Source organism: Sphaeramia orbicularis, chromosome 14, assembly GCF_902148855.1.
Source record: "Sphaeramia orbicularis chromosome 14, fSphaOr1.1, whole genome shotgun sequence".
Taxonomy (NCBI): Eukaryota; Metazoa; Chordata; class Actinopteri; order Kurtiformes; family Apogonidae; genus Sphaeramia; species Sphaeramia orbicularis.
The window spans coordinates 24744332-24763425 of NC_043970.1; the positions used below are offsets into that span (position 1 = coordinate 24744332).

At 37.5% G+C, this 19094-nt stretch overlaps 1 protein-coding gene across 2 annotated transcripts; it reads left to right on the forward strand.

The window, feature by feature from the left end:
* The first annotated feature begins 2569 nt into the window (after positions 1 to 2569).
* Positions 2570 to 18038, forward strand: LOC115432739 (vascular endothelial zinc finger 1-like). Of its 2 annotated transcripts, none has more exons than XM_030153691.1 (5): positions 2570 to 2675; positions 8580 to 9331; positions 13402 to 13471; positions 13558 to 13720; positions 15531 to 18038. In XM_030153691.1, the coding sequence occupies exons 1-5, from the start codon at positions 2643 to 2645 to the stop codon at positions 15893 to 15895; spliced, it is 1383 nt and encodes a 460-aa protein (XP_030009551.1). In that variant the 5' UTR covers positions 2570 to 2642; the 3' UTR covers positions 15896 to 18038. The 2 variants fall into 2 exon arrangements, with proteins under 2 accessions (XP_030009551.1, XP_030009552.1); XM_030153692.1 differs by having other exon boundaries at positions 15534 to 18038.
* The last annotated feature ends 1056 nt before the right edge of the window (positions 18039 to 19094 follow it).

Genomic DNA, 19094 nt, shown 5'->3' on the forward strand with positions numbered 1-19094 from the left:
TTAATCAGTATGCATTATTCCTTGGTGCTGGATGTCTGTAAAAAAAAGTATTGTAAGAACTGCTGCCAAATTTCCATGTATTGTTAGAAGCACAAGCTGTCTCAATTAAACATTGGCTGATTAATAAAGGAAACATAAAATATGTTTTCTGATGTTTTTATTAAAGAATATATGAAATATTTACTGTAACATGACAGTAAATAATTTTTACTCTCATTCTCTCTTATTTTTATTCTTTTACTTCAGTTCTAATACAAAGGACAGATTTAAAGAGTGGTTTCAGTCGAAATTTGTGCTGCTTACTACAGCAAAAGTCCTCATTAAATTATGTCTGACAAATAGTATTATTTTGATGCCAGAAAATACAATTCTCTAACTGTTTTCAGTGCATGTTATTTTACATTTGAAAATATAGGAAGTACTCTCATCAGACGAATGGTAAAACATAAAGATTTTCATACAGTCTAATATTTAAAGCTCTTTAAAGTAAAATGAGTGATATTTACAGTGTGAGTGACTACTTACACAGATCTACAATATTTTAGAAATGACTGCTTCAGAGATTTAAAAAAATAAAAAAATAAAAAATAAAAAATACAATAGGTCGATGCATATTTGTAGAGACTAACTCTATAACTTGCACTTGTTTTTCATATTTTGACTTGTCCTGTAAATTTTTGTATGCTGTAACTGTGTGTTGTATTTCATGCTGTCTCTTGGCCAGGACTCCCTTGAAAAAGAAGTTCTTAATCTCAATGGGATCTGTTTTTCCTGGTTAAATAAATGTTGGTTTTTTTGCCCAAAAATGCATATTTGTGTAGTATAAAATATTTTTAAATCTTATCTCAAAAGTGAATGTATTCTAATGTGCTGACAGTGTTTCGAACAGGTATCTCACAGACAAATATTTCTTTCACTTCAGTTAATACAATTTCCATTTTTCAGCCAATAATGTCTTTTGAGAACTATATCCAACTAACATTTATTATTTGTTCTTTGTCAGTTAACCAAATTTTTTAAAGTTCAACTTCCTTCATTCTATTTTTTGTTAACTATTGTGATGAATTAATAATGTCCTAGTCCTCATATAGGCTATATCTACAAGTGTGAGTTTTAACCATTAGAGTCAGTCTGATAACAGATTTACTGCTCGTATAATTTATTATCTCTCAAGGCCAAGGGTGTCATACATACAGCCCATGGGCCAAAACCAGCCCACCTAAGGGTCCTATCCGGTAAATACAGGATGAATTTGTAAAGTGCAAAACTTACACTGAAGACATTAACAGTCAAGGGTGTCACTATGTCTTCACAAATTGTTTTGATTATAAAGTTATATAATGTATTTTTTAGTTTTTGTGCCTTTGTAGATCCACTGCAACCTATAAGTTGTAATGCACATGTAAATGATAAGCTGAAGCACAATATAGTTAAAACTGTACTTTATTCCTTTTTTAAAAAAGATTTTTCAGGTTGTTCATGCTTATTCAGGTGATCCACATTTTTTTGCGAAAGGATAGTTTATAAGCCCTGAATGTAAACACTTTCATAATATAATTTTACTTTTTTGTACACTAAAACAAAGAGAGACATTTGGAGTTGTCCTTATTTTTAAGTTATGAAGCTATTGTTTACCGGATCTGGCCCACTTGACATGAAATCAGGCTGTATGTTGCCCTTGAACTAAAATGAATGTGTCATCCCTGGTCTAGGGGGTTTAAGGACCAAATTGACTAATTTTATTACAGAAATCTTGTATTTGTAAATGGAACAGGCAGCATAAAGTTAGAAACACAACTATTTAACTATCTGCCCAGCATAGTAGCCTGTGCTTAATAAGTCCTTGTTTTCTGTTTAAATGTACTTAAAAACTACAAAACTTATCTGGAAATGGATAAAATACAAGTGATGTAAAGTCTAGAAGCTCTAATGGAAGATTGACGTAAAATCTGTGGGCAAGTGATTATAAAATTTCGGTGTAAATAAAGTAACCCTATCATCTTTAACTACTACCACTACTAAAACGATGCGGTTTGGGTGGAAGGCATGGTTTCATTTATACCCACTGGGCCATTCCTGTAATTTATCGACTCCGACGCTTTTCATTCATCCCTGTCCCGTGAATGAAAAATAGACTTGGAACGAATGCAACTTATTTCTCACCCTGCGAAACATAAACGTGTCTATGTATAGGAACGAAGAAATGTATTTTTAATGCAGAAAATAAATGATCGGTTGCGTGTAATTCAAATAAAAATTAACTGAGGATCACTGAAATACAATCACTTCCCAGCCACATGCGACAACAGTCGACTCTAACAAATGCCCCTTACAGAATCAGCAAAAACATCTATAGGGGAGTTTGTACATCCATGTATAAATTATTAATCATTTATTATAGTATTTATTTTAGATAAATACGTTTACCAGAGTAAATAGTAGTTTCTTACAGGCGTTGTGCGTTTATAATACTCGAAACACTTTTATATATATTTTGTAATACAAACTCTATTACTGTGACCCCTAAAATGCTGATAAAATGGTTCAGCCCTTGAGGTTACCGGAAGTTGTTTCAGCTGCCATGTTTGGTTGCTTTGTTGTAGGCTTCTACTAGGTTTCCTACAGAATTAGTAAGTGTGGAAATGGAGCCGAGCTGGAGTACGTTTCTTTTTCAAGTAAGTTGGCTGCTTCAAGTGGGAACTAGATTAGTCTGTAAAACAACCTTAAAACGACACTAGTAGATATCTTAGCGGCAAAATCTGTTTTTTTCACGAGAAACGCTAAGATCGAGTAATCAAACAAAACAATGGTATATGAATCCAGGCTTCCAGCTGTGAGGCTTGGGAATGACGCTAGAACAAAAATCAATTCTCCTCAACGAGTGTTTGAAAAATGTGCCTTTTTGTTTTGTTACACCGATGTTTGACGATTCTTGTGCGGTAACTCGACAGCGTTTGCGATTTAGTAAGTTTGTTTGCTAAGTCGAAGCCAGCAAAACATGCGGGATCATTTGAAGTCAGGCTGGAGACGCCACTGCACCGTTACAATCGAGACAGACCTGTTTTTTTTCCCTTTGACTGAAGGCTTTGATCGTTTGTTGAAGGATGGTGATATGTAACACTGAGGTATATCAGAATTTCACAGCGATAGTTCCCCCCGTTCATTCTAATTCCATACTATTTATCCGGGGAAGAAATTCGGAGTATTTACTTGGAAATCTCAGCTGCTGATAACCTAACGGCGATTCGCAAGTCCGCGGTGAACTTTCCGCTTGCCTCAGCCGGTTCGGCAGTAACTAGCCAAGTTAGCTAACGGGGTTTAGGCTGCCCTTATCAAACTCGGTGGCTAATTTGACTCCATTTGATCCAGACTGACGGATTTGGTTAGCTAAAATAAACGTTTCCATAACCAGAGTTGTAGTTGTATGTGTGTTAACTAGCTGTTTATTCTAGTGACCGCCGTTGAAAGGAATTCAAACTATGCCTACAACATCAGCTAACACTAGCAACGAACGAGCAGATTTGAAATTAGCAACGGCATTACGCAATTCATTTTAGGACATAAAGTGAGGGCTGCAGTTCAGAGGGAAATATGCCACAGTTTTAGTGGTTGTGCTACTGAGGTGGACGGATATTGTTCATGAAATTCTGCCAAGTGTTTGCTCTCTCGGCCTTACTTATCCTAAAGGAATTAAAGCCTTACGTGAACACGCAAAATGTGCGACTTCAGGCTCCAGACCAAGAGGCTAACCTAAAGTATCAGCAAAATGTGGCTTTACAGGAGAGCATGTTTCACATCATGAAAGATTTGCATTAGAATAACTTTGATTTTAATACACTTGCATTTTATCGCAGTAATTTGAATGTGCTCTTTCATGTCTGTTTTAATGTAAGATATGCTTCTTTGTAATGACAAACAATTCCTCACTGTAATAACTTCCTCAGTATCATTCTTAAAAAAATACTTCCACCTTATGCTTAACATTGTTGCTTTCACCATAGATTAAAGTACAACTAAGTTTGGATCAAGAGTGGTATCTCATTGGAGTTATGTGACCCATGCCAGGCCGTAATGAGGGAATATTGACCCTTTGATCAACAGGAAAACATTTCTAGTGAAACGTTTATGTTGTAACACAGTAACCATCTGCAGGATACATCCATCCAAGTCCAATTACATGAAGATAATACCTGACATTATTACAGGTTTCCAGTGTTAAAATCACAGAAGGGGTCAAGAGGAGGTAGTGTTGAAACAAGTGCCGCAGGGAAGCTTGAACTAACTTAACTATATTAGAGAGCTTTAATGCTCCTCAGTTTGCATACTGCTGAAAAGAAGTGTTCATACAGGTCTAAAGTTAACTTTATGGTTCCAGTTGGTCTTGGCAAGAATATAAGTAGTGCACTGTATAGAGCCGTTAATCAGCTATTTTGTAGTAGTCAGACATGTACGGCATCCGCTGGAAGAGACTGATCATTTGTTGTTTTAGTATGTTGTGGTTTAGTTATATTTACATTTACTGTAACACTGTTTTTTTTGCCAAGCTTGCTAACACCATCATGCAGTGTTTGTTTCCAATGAAAAAGGCAGATGGACGTTGAGGTTTGTTGTGCAGCACCTGGCACTGAGCCAGAAGCTCTGCATGTATTGTGTTTTTCACACGGTTGCTTAGTTAATCTGATGTAAAACTGTGCACTTACATCCTTAAGATGGTTCGTGTATGGCAAGAATATTTCAAATTTTACCTCTACTGCAACTAATACTTTTTTTTATCGGCTGTCTTTTGACATAGTCATGTAATTTGCATACGTTTTTAGTTTCATGGGCTTCTCAGAATAGAATATCCCATATCAACAATGTCTAACTTTACTGTTTATATATTCATGTTCTATAACATCTTTTGAATTGTCTACATTTTGCTTTGTTATAGGCTTACGTATTACAATAGGGCTGTCAATTATTCATGTTATTTTCTAACAGTTTACCAGAAAGAAAATTTATGCTAGAAATAAACATAGGATTTCATTTTGTTATGACTATTTCACACTTTGACGCTGACTGTAATGTTCTGAATGTTGCAAAAAAAAGAACTGCTCTCTGTTGGAATAAATTAAATATGCAGCTGAAGAGCAAAAACATACATTTGAATTTACATAACAACAGGCAGCATGAGCACAGTCTGTGAATAGATTATTGCCCTCTGTTCTTAAATCACGTTTATCCTGAACTCTGAGGTTTGGGAAAAAGTGTTTTTTTTTTGTTTTTTTTTTTATTTTTTTCTTTCTTTCTTTCTGAGCATTTGATGCTTTTTAAATTACTTACCAGTCTGCCATATTTGTTTTGTTAAATTGTTTGTGTAGTTTTCAACCATCCCATAAGTTTCTTGTAAAGGAAGGACCAATAAGGAGCATTTGGGGTTATTGTTAAACAGTTTTATCAGTAGACTCTTAAATAAATCATTTATTATGAGGCACTTAAGTGTGTTATTGAGTCATGTATCACCAGTTTACTGATGACATTAAGACTGTGAAGCAATTGTACACTGTATAATGATAAAAATGTAGGCATCCACATATTGTAACAGTTCCACATAATCTGGGATGTTATTAGGAATTTATAAAAACGTTTGTAGTCCGATGATGAACTAATCAGTTACCTTTTCAAAACAGCATTTATTAGTCTTTGCCCACTAGGAGGCAGAAAGCAACATATGGAGTTAACGTTCAGTCAGCAGAATATGTGAACATTTTCTGCCCAATGTGCTGGCATTTAGTAAACAGTTAGGTTCAGCAGACAGCAAGTGTCTTTACGTATGAGTGTAATTTTGTTGAGAGCTAGGTTCTCTTTTATTTTGGGCTTCTCAGCAGGTGGGTTTTTATACTAGCATATTTTACAGGTGCAACATGTTAAACCGTCTATTTTAAACTATGCAGCAACGAGGAAGTATTGTTGTGAAGTGAGGTGGATGCATCTTTACTCACAGCATCAAAGGCAGTGTTGTTTTTTGGCTCAATAATACAGTAGTCTAAGCATGCAGTCAAATGTATGTAAAACAGAGTGAGCAAATGTTAGTCCACCCTCTGTTGTATCAAGAGTTAATGGGGCCAGTGACTAATAGAAACTCCTTTTTCAAGAGAAGGAAGACGTGGGGAGTAATAGATATGGCATAATCCTCTTATACGACGCAGTTGAAGCCCTGGTGAAATAATAATGAAAATGAAAAAATTCTTCAGAAAATGTAGCGCGTTGCTTTGAGAGCTAAAATATACTTGCACCCTACGACATCAGTAACGTTATTCATCGTATCTCTGCTGACAAATGCCAAGACAGGAAGGTCCCTACAGATACAGACAAAAGTAGTATTTTGGTAAGAACTTCTTATCAAACTGAGAATTACAGAACTTGAAACAATTGTGGAGATATCTAAAACATCCATAAATCTGGGCAAAAGACAAAAAGTATATTATACAAAACAAATTGTGGTTTCCTATCTTTCAGTCTGGATTATAAGTACAAGTTTTTTTGTTTTTTTTTCAGGGCATGTTCTTTGCTTTTTATTTTAGTTAGTTGCAAAACTTGAAATTTCTGCAAACACCTTTTGAGCAATATATATTAAAAAAAAAAAAAGAAATTCAGGGCATAACATGACTCAGACTGTGAGCTCAGTTCAGATTTACAGTGGCCCGTGGAGCCATCAGGACACTCCCTCCATTTTGATGTTATTTATGAGGGAGCAGCCCCAGTTGTCAGAGCGCATTTGTGTCAAAATGGTCAGAGCTGCATGAAGGCACAGCAGCTTACAGGCCCTGCACCTCTGTATAGGGGCCAGGCTGTCTGCAGCGGCTACGTCTGCTGTTCACAAGCTTCACAAAGAGGGTTCCCGGCTGGTATCCCCCCACCCAAACATAAAGCTCCCCCACCCCTGGTGTGCCAGCGGACAGTCTAGCATTGGCATGATGATGACTAATCCTGGAAGGTGGCAAGTGCGAGCAGGTGCGTAGACAAATGGATGGATGGGCTTGGTGGCATTTTCAGTGAGTTCCCAGGTCCCATTGCATATGAGGGAATGACAGCTAGTTTAGCTGTGTGGTGTGTGGATAAACAATGTCCCTGTCTAATGAATAGATGAGCCAAATCAATGAAGATGAGCATACAAAGGTCCCCTGCTGAGGCCCGAGTGCATCACTGCTCAGATTTGTGTCCTTCACAATAGGCTAGATGACATAAGGAGGACATTGTGTGGTTCATTTTTCTTTTCTGTCCCTTGCCTCCTCTTTTGCAACTCCCTTCTTGGCTGGCCTTCTTCGATGGATGATTGAACCTCAAAGGGAAAGGTCAAGCATTTCACCTTGGCCTTTCTTGGTGGTGGTTGACGGCATAGTCGTCTTGACTGTGTCCATTTGCCGGAAAGGCTGGAGGAAGTGTGAAAATTGAGAATTTGTTGTAGACTTTTTTTCCAAGTAATGTTGACATTTTGTGGACTGGTCATTTGCAGACTAATTGAAGCAATTGCCAACTGCAGTGCATTCAGTGTTTTTCAAGACCCTTTTCTCAGTTTTGTTCTACAGAATCTGAGAAGAATTAAATAAACAGACTAACTGTAAGCATTATCAGTGCAAACCATGCTCAAACAAAATGTGCTGAATCATTTTTACCTGGAACTTCTCAATTATTTGCATAAGATGCCCAGGAATTATTGCTGTTCATTGGTTCCTCTCTGCAGCTAGAAATGTAAATATTGATAGCCTTATTGTTTAAGCTTTGTGAAATGAGCCTAACCAAACTCAGGGAGTAGTTGTCTCTTCTTTAAGTTGCACCCCACTACTCTGCTTTAACTGAATACTTGTGTGGCACCCGTAAAACATCAGCACCACAAAAGTGGGAGGTCATGTATTTTAAAGGAGTAGTCGAAGTCTGACCCACATTGTTTGTCTTGTTACATGATCTGTGTTTTTTACTCCTGTGCCCTCCTATACTGACGTACACTTCAGCCTCACCACGTCACCGTACTAAATGCTGTAGCTTACTTAATGGCCCGCTCTTCAGTATGTTCTCAGCTGCTGAACTGCGCTCTACTGTGCCTCTTATTTGGTATGCTTGCTTTGCAGTCACATGATGAAGCAGCGCCGTCATGATGGGATCATTTTTCATCTAGTATATTTGGATTCTTCTGCGTTGGAAGCATGCGTGGAAGCATGTGTGTCTACCTCATTAATGAAAGATCTGATTCCTGTTTGGTATTTTGTTACATCCAGCTCATAGTTGAATTCAGGGAGCTGTCAGTCAGAGTACAAACATAACTGTGCAGTGGCACAGTCATCATTAACACAAACATGATTTATTGTTGATGTATTCATTTAGTTTTGCTGAAGGTAACTCATAATGATGCAGATAGGCATGTTTTGTGACAACAGACCCAGGAAAGGCATGTATTTTTATTGTTGTATACAATATATGGTAATATAATAACGAGCCTTTTGTGTGATTAACAGCTGTGTTTAAATATTTGGATGTCTCTTGGACTCAGTGATAAATGCAGCTCTTTATAAGTGTGTGTTTGTGGTGTTTTCTTTCATCAGCAGGCCAATGAAGCCCTCCACCACCAGCACCAGGTGGCCCAGAACAGCCTGCTGCCTCTTCTCAATGCAGGAACTGAACAAGTTGACCAGAAGCCTGTCCTTCCGATCCAAATAGACCAGAAGCCTCCTTCCAGTGCTGCTGATCTCCTTAAAGACAATGTGACCGGCGGTGGAGGTCCAAGGCCACCTGTGCCTGTGATAAAGAAGGAACACAAAGGTAAAACACCTTTCGTCTGTGGTTACTGTAACAAGGCCTTCCGAGACAGCTACCACCTGCGACGCCATGAGTCCAGTCACACCGGCATCAAAATGGTGTCACGGCCGAAGAAGACCACCCAGACGGCCCCCACCATGGTACCCATGATTTCCACCATGCCACGAGAGAACAACGGCAATCCTTCCTACATCTCGACAGTAGCGGGCATCCTGTCCACGGCGACCACTTCTGTTTCATCAGGCACGAGCGTCATGACCCCGTCTGCCATGGGCAACGTGCCGCAGCAAAACATTGTAAAGAAACCAGCCAAACCGGTCAAGAAAAACCACGGGTGCGAGATGTGCGGCAAGGCCTTTCGCGACGTCTACCACCTGAACCGCCACAAGCTGTCCCATTCAGACGAGAAGCCGTTCGAGTGCCCCATCTGCCAACAACGCTTTAAAAGGAAGGACCGAATGACCTACCACGTCCGCTCTCATGATGGAGGGGTCCACAAGCCTTACGTTTGCTCTGTGTGCGGAAAAGGCTTTTCCAGGTGAGATGAGCAAAAGTAATTAGCAATGTGATATACAACGGTTCAGTTATACCTTTCATAATACTGTGACTCATACTAATAGGCACTAGAATTTCACACTTTGTTTTTGCTTAATCATGTTCAACCACTAAAGCTGTAAATATGCACATGAGCAATATATCAAATTAATTTTTATTAATCAGGATTAGCCTTTCTGAAAATAATGGAAAATCCCTTAATCGCAAAATCAACATTATTCCTCTGGAGACCATTCTACCAAAAATTGCGTCCTGTAATGTAGTAATTGTGAAGCTATTTCTCCAGTCATATCCTCCTGAGACACATTAAATAACGGTTGGATATGGCACGATACAACAGTTTTCGATACATTTTTAAAAAAATTTTCTATGGAATGTCCTTTGCAGTGGACAGCAGGGGTTTTTTTTTTTTTAGTAAAACTGTGAAACTCCTGTCCCCTACAGTAGACCAAAATGCATTGCTGGGTCTCATGGCGTATAGTTTTATTAAAGAAAGAATGCTTTTCAATCATGATTTTTAAAAAAAAAAAAGAAAGAATGCAATTGATTAAAAACAAACAAAAAAAAAAATTGGAGAAAGAAATTTAGATTTGCCTAGCTCTATATAGAGTAATAGCATGTTGTTTTTTAAGTTTTATATTTGAAGTTAAATATTAGTTAGTGAATCTCCATTGCTCCTGTTTCCCCTCTTTCATTCCTTCACTCACTGATCTAACCTTTGTCATGTTCAAAATATAAACTCTTAGTGCCAAGTTAGTGGTTAAAAATGCAGAATTACACTATTGCCAATAAACACTTTATTTCATCATGCTCCCCAAAATTCTTGTCCTTGGAAAACAAACTGTAAAATCATGAGCGACTTCTGGCTGTCATGTCCTGGCAGCAGATTTTTAAGGGCGTGGAGGGTAACGTTACCCTTTTCAGATCTCTTTGACATTCCGTTTATAGCTGTTGGGTTGGTGAAATCAGATTGTTTCTAGGTAGATCAGTAACATGGTAAGGCTCTGTAATTATCAAGTTAACTCTGTCAGTTCAGGTCCCGGTGCAGCCTGGGACGTCCATACATGTTTAGGGTTTTAAAGCCAGCTGGGTATCATGTCCTCTTTGCAATAGAAGCCACAGGTTAGTTTTGGATACGTTTTTAGTAAAGGGCCTTAGCAATGCAAACCCCTCTGCTTTATCATGCAGCTTGACCGACTTCCAGACAGCAGTAACCACACATACTCAAACGTTTGAGGGGAAAAACACCAGCGCAAAGCAGCATTATGTTATTTCTACAGCGGCATTAGTTTTTCATATCCTTTCAATAAACAAGTAACAACAACTGAGAAAACTGTTGCAAACAGGATGTAGGGTTCCGAGATCTAATTTATTCTTATAGTAGACTGGCGACGGAAAGTAATTTCACCCTCTGATAGTTGCATTCCAGGGTCAGTGAGATAAGTCTCCACTTGTCTACGTCAAATATGAAAACAAAAATAAAACATGATGGTGCACAAATTCTGTGTTGCCAACATAATTTTTTTTTTTCATTATTTATTTTACAGTCCAGAAGTGAGCTTTGACTGTGTCTCAGTGTGCAAAAAACTGTAATGTAACGTCATATATAAGTGTTAAATTACCTTCACTGATACAAACACGTATTCATTTAAATAATGAGAGAGGGCTTGAAAACTTTCCCTGCTCTATTTAAATAGCATTTAGCCACAGTCTCCTGCTGGCAAAGAAGATGTCCTCAATGTGAATGAGTCATCAGGTTAATGTGTTTGCATTACTCAGTGACACCGCAAATTCACAAGAAAGGATGGACTATTGTTTATTTATCCTTCCAGTGTCTCTGCTTTCACATGTAAAGTTTTACAATCCTTCTTAAATTAACCCCCGAAACCATTTCAACCACATGTTTTAAGTCGCACATGAGAGACTACCAGCGATGGCCTAGCAAGGGAGGGGGAGGCGTCACTTGTCACTTCGCGGTTCCCGCCAGCGTGTCACAGCGTCTCTTTCCCCAGGGAATTTAGTGAACCGTACGCTAATGTTCAGGTCACATTTACTACGTAAAGAATAAATATTTAGCACATCACAGTCTTAGGATTGTTTGGGGGGAAAAATATTGTAATCTTTTAACTTTTTATATGCCAAACATTGTTGAATGTTCTTAGCAGAGAATATTGATGAAGCCACCAAGAGCGTCGTACTGCAACGTACCTTCAACAACAACACAAAAAAAAAACATCAGCAGTGTACCCTAGGCAAGCTGTAACACTAGCACTGTGCTGTGTAGGGCAGTTTCAGGCATGCTTCCAACACGGTGACGTGGGGTAGGGATTCATCAGCATACTGGAAAGTGAGAATAGGGACTGAATAACAGGGCACTGAGTCACGGCCACTCAGCCAGATCTGTAGGCAGGCACTGTCTGGAGTCTGCTCTGCTCGTCAGTGGACAGAAAAGAGAAAAAAAAAACCTGATTCCGGTTCATGGCACCACTGAGAAGATTCCACTTGATTCTACTCATTTGTATTTTTAAAAAAAATCACCAGCATGAAACTTTCCGGTTCGAGAGCAGCTGCCAGTGCTGTAGTCCTTACTCACTCCATTATGGCACTTCCAACATGATTCAGCTCACAGCTTCGCTAGAACTAACAAGCTGACAGGGGAGGATCAGTGCCAAGTAGAATTTGTGAATGCTGGATTTTCCCTGTAAAGGTCAAGAGGCGAATCGCTGTTTTCTTGCAGCTACTGATATGCACTGAAGCAAATTATACAGTAGATAAACACGGAGGAATGTGTTGTAATACACGCCCGCTTTTTATTTGAGGTCTGTTTTAATAGCACTTGTATTAGATAAGGATTAAGATCAAATTGCAGCTTTCTGACATTTCAGAGCGTTATGTTGTCACATTCCTTTTTTTAACCACATTTACTCACTTCCCACTTTTTCATAACACTGTAATGATTTTCACACTTGCCGTTGTAGTCATTAGCTGTTGTTTTTCAGTTTCCTCCATGGCATTAATTAAGGTGAATTAACTGTGTAACCTACATAGTCCCTCCCTAATCCCAGCATTTTACAAGTAAACAAGTAAGATGCCCAAGTTCCTAAAACGTTCTCCCTGGCATTAATGTAAACAATACCAAGGGTGTGTTAAGTGAAAATAAAGTCGAGCACTGCGGTTGTAATGCTTAACTGCCGATTAAACTGAGTGAAAACAAGTAGGAAATGTAGTGTGCCTTCCGAGTCGGTTGCATTTTTTTTTTTTTTTAAACTAGGTCAAACTGATTCACGCACGATTGATCACGGAGAATTAACCACCACTGACTGAAATTTTAAGGATGTTTTCGTGTCCTGCCCCTCATTACAAAAGCAAACAGAGCACATCAGTTTGTGAGTTCAGACTGCACCTGCAAATGCTACAAAAGAGTTTATTTCAACCTGATTTTTATATTAGAAGCTAGTGCACATACAGGTAGTTTTTTTAATAACACTACCAATAGTACAATGCGTATTATTTAAGACTTCTGTTGAAAATGGCACAATGTTGGTGGAATTAAGTGACTATACTTTATTGATACATGTCTGCATTACTACATTTAATGTTTGTTTTTTTTTCCCACTCCTTAAAACTACAAGTAAAATAATGACTTTAAAAAGAGTACATAATTAATTCTTTTAAGTTTTTTTTCTTAATTAATAAGTGAAAATTCTCATGTAAATCGGTGCCACTATGGAACTTAATGTTTTACATGACTAGCAAATATTCAGGAATTCTTTGTAATTCAATGTCTCTGTAAAAAAAAAAAGGAAAAAAACGGAAAAAATAATGTACAACGTTATATAAATAAAATAATATAGAAATGATATGATGTACTAAATATGTCCTCCCCTATTATACATTGCAATATGTGTATATACATGTATATAAAATACATGGCAAAATCAAATTATAATAAAAGTTAGCAGCATTAAAAAGTGCAGTTTCATACATATGAATCTCACTGCACCACTGTCAGAAGAGTAAGACGTTTTTCCATTTGCTTGTCTTCATTTGTAGGCCAGACCACTTGAGCTGCCATGTGAAGCATGTGCATTCCTCAGAAAGACCGTTTAAATGTCAAGTTACGGTAAGAGTCAATCCTTTATTATTCAACTTTTCTTTTGTTTCTGTGCATGTACTTTATCGCTGACGTCTCTGGCTTTACATCTGCAGGCCTGTACCTCTGCTTTCGCCACCAAAGACAGACTCCGTTCCCACATGATCAGACACGAAGGCAAGGTCACTTGTAGCATCTGTGGAAAGATGCTGAGTGCCGCCTATATCACCAGCCATTTGAAGACCCACGGACAGACCAACTTTAACTCCTGTAATAAAGGTACCAGAACTCGTATTCCTAACATTCCCCCCAATACCATCAACATTCAGCTCTTAGAGTCTTGGTTAGCAGTGAAGAATGGTGTCTTTTTATTTTTGGTGAATATACAAGCATTGGTGATCACCCAAAGAAAAGGGTAAAAGTTGCACAACACAGGGTTTGTACAGGTGCTTGAAATCCTTGAAAATGCGTGAATTTCAATGTTATGTTTTCAAGGTCTTAGAAGTGCTTAAATTTGAGTGTAAGTGCTCGTAATTCTAACTCTGTGATGTGAGTTATTTATGTTTAATATTAACTTGGCTAGATTAAATGGCAAGCCTATGCTACAGGGAGGTGATACATTTTGAAAAATAAAACTTAATGTCAAAAAAGAAAATTAGCAGATTCTCTCAGGTCGACTCCAGCTACATTTTTTATCTAAACCTTTGGTTCGGTGCGAGTGAGACTGAAGAACGCCAAGTGGCTTCCTAGTTTTTGGATAAAACTTTGTGTTGTCCTTTAATTTCTAAACTTTTTGCTATTCTGAAACATCATTTTAGATGTTTATAGCGCAATGCAATGTACATCGGCTAAAATTTGCTTAGAGGTCTTATTTATGTCTTTGTGCATAAGAAATAAAGATAAGTGAATCCCCAAAGGAACTTTGTGTTGGTAAATGCAAGTTATGCAAATTTACAGGATTTCAGTTTTGTTGCAACATGTTGATGGTCATATGAACTATGTTTTCAGGTCAAAAATGTCCAATTTCATCACAGTTAATGCTATATTTTCATGTCACAAATGGCCAAGTTATATTTTAACTGAATTTACCTGAAAAACAAACATTCTATTCTTTTAGATTCCCCAATTTTTCTTACAAGTTTATATACTACATATCACATGTTTTATTTTTACAGGTTGCAATATGGAGAATGGTGCTGATCCATCCTGCTTATGTTACGCTAATACATACATTAAGAATGTCACACGTCACTTTTTAAATCAACAGTTTTCTAATAATAAGCATTTTTATAAAGAAATAACAATTCTATATTGTTATTTACTCTTTAGTATGATGATAAACTATACAATAAATAATTATGATACTAGTTTTTGCACAGGGATCATTAGTGTAAACAGTGACATGGCTGCTGAGCATCAGTATGATGGGATCCTTAACAACCATGTCACATCCGTCCACTGACACATTTTGTGTTTTTGTGTCAGCTGTTATTGTTTTAGATCCACAATACTAACATTTATGAATAAGAGGATAATTAGCAATAGTAAGTATATAAGTTTATTACTAATAAAGTACTGGTACTGACCAGATCATCATGGGTAATGTCACTTTCGTCCACCAGCAAAAGTTTTCACATACACGTGCTTTTCAAAATCCAATATTTCTGAAAATATAGCTTCCACTGTCAAGTAATATCAGTAGTCTGTGCACAAATGTATTAACATTATTTCAACATAATTCTATGCATTTCTTACAACTTTTTTTTTTTTTTTTTTTTTGACCCCCTAAGTTAATTTTAGCCGACATCGTTGTGCTAAAAAGTGAAAAAATAATTATGAGTATATGTATTCCTGTAGATATGTATTTTACCCCAGTGATAAAGTTCAGTGCTGGAAAAATTTTAAAATGACCCTTAAAAGTGCTTGAATTTGACCTTGAAAAATGTGTTTAAACCCTGACAATAGAAAATCAGTGTCAGGTTATAATTTCTGTTATGAAGGGACTGTTGTAGATGTGATGTTTTGACTTGTGGTGAGATTTAGCTGTTGCTTGAGCCAAAATATAACGTTTGCTTTGGTTTTTCCCCAGAAGGTAACGACGTTTGCAACTCTGCCTCATCTACCCCTGTGACTGTGTCTGCCCCCATCACCACGGCGATGAACCGGGGCAACTCCAACAACAACCCCGTCACCATAGCCGCACAAATGAACATTAGCACCAACACAGTCAACATCACGTCTCCCGTCAGCCTCCAGCACCCGGTCACCATCACCGGGCCGGTCAACATCGCCTCCGTCAACATCCCGGCCTCGGCGCCTATGAATATCGCCCACCCGGTCGCAATAACCACCCCCATGCCCATGAATATAGCCGGGCCGCTCAACATCGCCATGAGGCCAGTGGATAGCATGCCTTTTCTGTCCCAAGTCTTGCCTTCTTCCCCGCCCTGGTAAAGAGGCAAACACAGAAAAAGAAGAGAGAAGCGAACTGGCCACAAAGAAAGGGAAAATGAAGTGAAACAAGAGACTAGTGTCGTCAATATTTGCACCTCGAGCCCAGCTCTTTCTCTCCCCGAACCGTGTTTACTTCATCCAACCATGAAGTGAACGTCTACAGCTGTATGGCCGGTGGGAGCTCCATAAGTCGCCGCCGCCACCACCGCACCCTAACTAATGTTAAGAGACTGACACGAGACGCAGAACACTTGAGTAGAAATCGAGTAGGATTTACCTTGAAATCAGGAGAACCGTAAGGCTTAGTGTAGTCCATTTAGAATGATTAAACTGTGATTTGTATCATGATGAATGAGAGGACATGAATTCTCAAGCATTCTTGAGGACTCACTACACCTGTGCTTTTGTAAATGAGAGAAGAGACATGGACTGAAGCAATAAATAGAAATTGCTGTTTTTGATGTTTTACACATTCTCTCTCTCTCACTATAAAAAGCCTCTGGGTGTTACTTTTTGTATGTCGTTTTTTTAACTATAGCCTGCTAATCACTATTTAATGTTAGAGAAAATGAGTCTAGGAAAAGGGACAGCAGCTTCCACTTGCATGGAAGAATATTTTTTCACAGTGCTTTAGCTTTTCTTTCTCAGATAGTAGATATGCTCTTGAGGTACAGTGACTAACTTGTACAGTTGACATATTAATGTATTTTAATGTCAGCGTTTTGCTTTTTGCTTTAGTCATTCAAGTGGATATCTCGACACTGTCCTCTTGACTATGAAATATTTGTACTTTTTTTTTTCTATGGATCCACAAAGGTTTGTTTTTATTTGCCTATTTGTAGTGTTGATTTTTTTTTTTTTTTTTTTTTTTTCATGAAGTCAGAATGGAGTCTTGCACTGAAAGCATATCCTACATACAGGTGAGCAGCAGTATTATCAAAGATCAAATTGGAGTCTTAAGTGTTTTGGTGAGCCAGCCTACACTTGAGGGCCATCTAGTGGCTGCACATGCAAAGGCCTGGCCCCGTACTGAAGCTTTTTCAGGCTGTTGCTGTCACAGTGACTGGTCAGTTTTGTTTGACTCTTCTGTACGCTGGTCTTTTCTAATATTTATCTAATCTGTGATAGGCCCAAGACAATACTAAGGACCCTTCACTCAGGAAACTTTCAGAAATGCCCACTAATCATTTAGGAACTTGGATCTTTTTAAATTAAGTCTATCTATATTCTACTTTAACTCTGGACTTCTGCGTTTTTTAGTTTCCCCTTAATCATTTTACATTCTGGTATTGACAGAATTTGCAGTCCAGCAGGGAGTAGAAGTCCAAGAATACTGGCACAGCCGTCCATTTAAATTATGATCTCCTGTTTAATGGCATACATGCTGTACATTTTTACATTTCTTTCTTGTCCAATACAGACTCAGATAGAGTGACTGAGATCTGGATGAATTTTGACAAAATGCAAGTTTGTGTCCATTAAAGTAATGGGATGAGGTTGAGGTTGCATGACCCCAAACACTGTAGCTGTTGAACCAACTGTTTTTGATGAATGCAATGTTATCTTGACAGTGTTGCAGCTCTTTGAGTTGATTAATTTTATACTGAAAAAAAAAAAAAAAAAAAAAAGTACAATATGCATGTTTGTCATTTTCCCAAGATTTGTTTTAAACAAATGTTAGTGTAGCCTTTTTTTTATGTTCTTATGCATTTACGTAGATACACTATGATAACCTGTTTGCCAAAATTGATACAAGAATTATGTGATAAACTGAACACTTCTTGTGGAACCGAACATCTCTTTATTTTTAAGGACAAAAGATAATTGGAATTCCCAGGACACTTGTGAAAGCAGTTGAATGTATATCTTTGTACAAAACTATTTTAGTTCCAAGGATACAGTAGTTACAATAGATGTGAAAGATAAAAATAACCTTTTTTTTTTTTTTTTTATAAATCTTTTGTATTAGAACATTAACAATGGTAATTTTGTATATATAAGAGGCTAGGCTTTCTGATTAGCAGAAAGGTCAAACATTCCTACATTTTTTTAAATGTACGTTTGTCAAATTATTACATAAACATGCGCAATGTTATGTGCCTTTTATTTGGGTTGTCTAAATAAAAGAAAACTATCAAATGTGTTTATATGTATTATGTAATGTTTGATACTAAAAACGCCTGACGCTTAAGTTACATTTGAGTAAGAGGGTTTCCAAACTAGGAGGGTCAAAACACAGTAATGTCTCATCAGGTCAGAGAGCGAACTTTAACTGATTGCCATTCTAACATTTATTTAAATATAAAGTAGCTCCTTGTTTTGGAAAATCCCTTAGGGTCCAACTAAAGCAAAAATGAATTTAAAAGTAAAAATGTGGGTCATTTAGCAACACTCATCTGTCAAATTGTCTCCAAAATGTCCCGTCAGAGAGATTTTGAATACTGTGTTTTTACCCAGGAGCATTTTTAGATTATTTCTGATAGAGAATTCAGAAATACGGTTAATTTACCATCAACAGGAAGGCAACTAGAAACCCATAAATACAAGCAAATAGTAACAGTTCATGGTGTCAAAGTGCAACTCGGGCCACACCAAACACACAGCTGTCACTGTATATTTGCTTGAATGAGTCTGCCTGGTTCCTCTCTGATCTCATTCACAGACTATTTGTTTATACCCCTAGTTCTTGCTTCTGACATTCCAGTGATTTTTGTCAATTCTAAACAAACTGGAAATTCCCTTGAGGGCAGCTTCATCTGAGATGGTTTTAACCACTGTCTGGTGGAATCCAAAAATGTGGTCTTTCTTGCAGGGGCCTAACTTATTGACATAAAACTTATCTAAATACATTTGCAAGAGATGAGATACTGGAGCTGTTTCTCATTATCATTAACAGTTTTCTTTTATCAAATATATGTTTTTACACTTGTTTTCATGAAAGTGGCACTTCAGAAAATTCACTAACCTGTACTCCTTCCAAATACAGTGGGTACAGAAAGTATTCAGACCCCCTTAGATTTTTCACTCAGTTATATTGCAGTCACTTAAGTTTTTTTTTCTTCATTAATGCACACACAACACCCCATTTTGACAGAAAAAACAGAATTGTAGACATTTTTGCAGTTTTATTAAAAAGAAAAACTGAAATATCACATGACGTTTCCAGACTCTTTGCTCAGTATTGAATAGAAACACCCTT

Bases quoted from the DNA above. Each gene is read 5' to 3' on its own strand.
- LOC115432739 (XM_030153691.1), top strand. From the start codon at position 2,643: ATGGAGCCGAGCTGGAGTACGTTTCTTTTTCAA. The intron at 9,332-13,401 runs GTGAGATGAGCA...CTTCATTTGTAG, and splicing joins TGCGGAAAAGGCTTTTCCAG to GCCAGACCACTTGAGCTGCC. The intron at 13,721-15,530 runs GTACCAGAACTC...GTTTTTCCCCAG, and splicing joins CTTTAACTCCTGTAATAAAG to AAGGTAACGACGTTTGCAAC.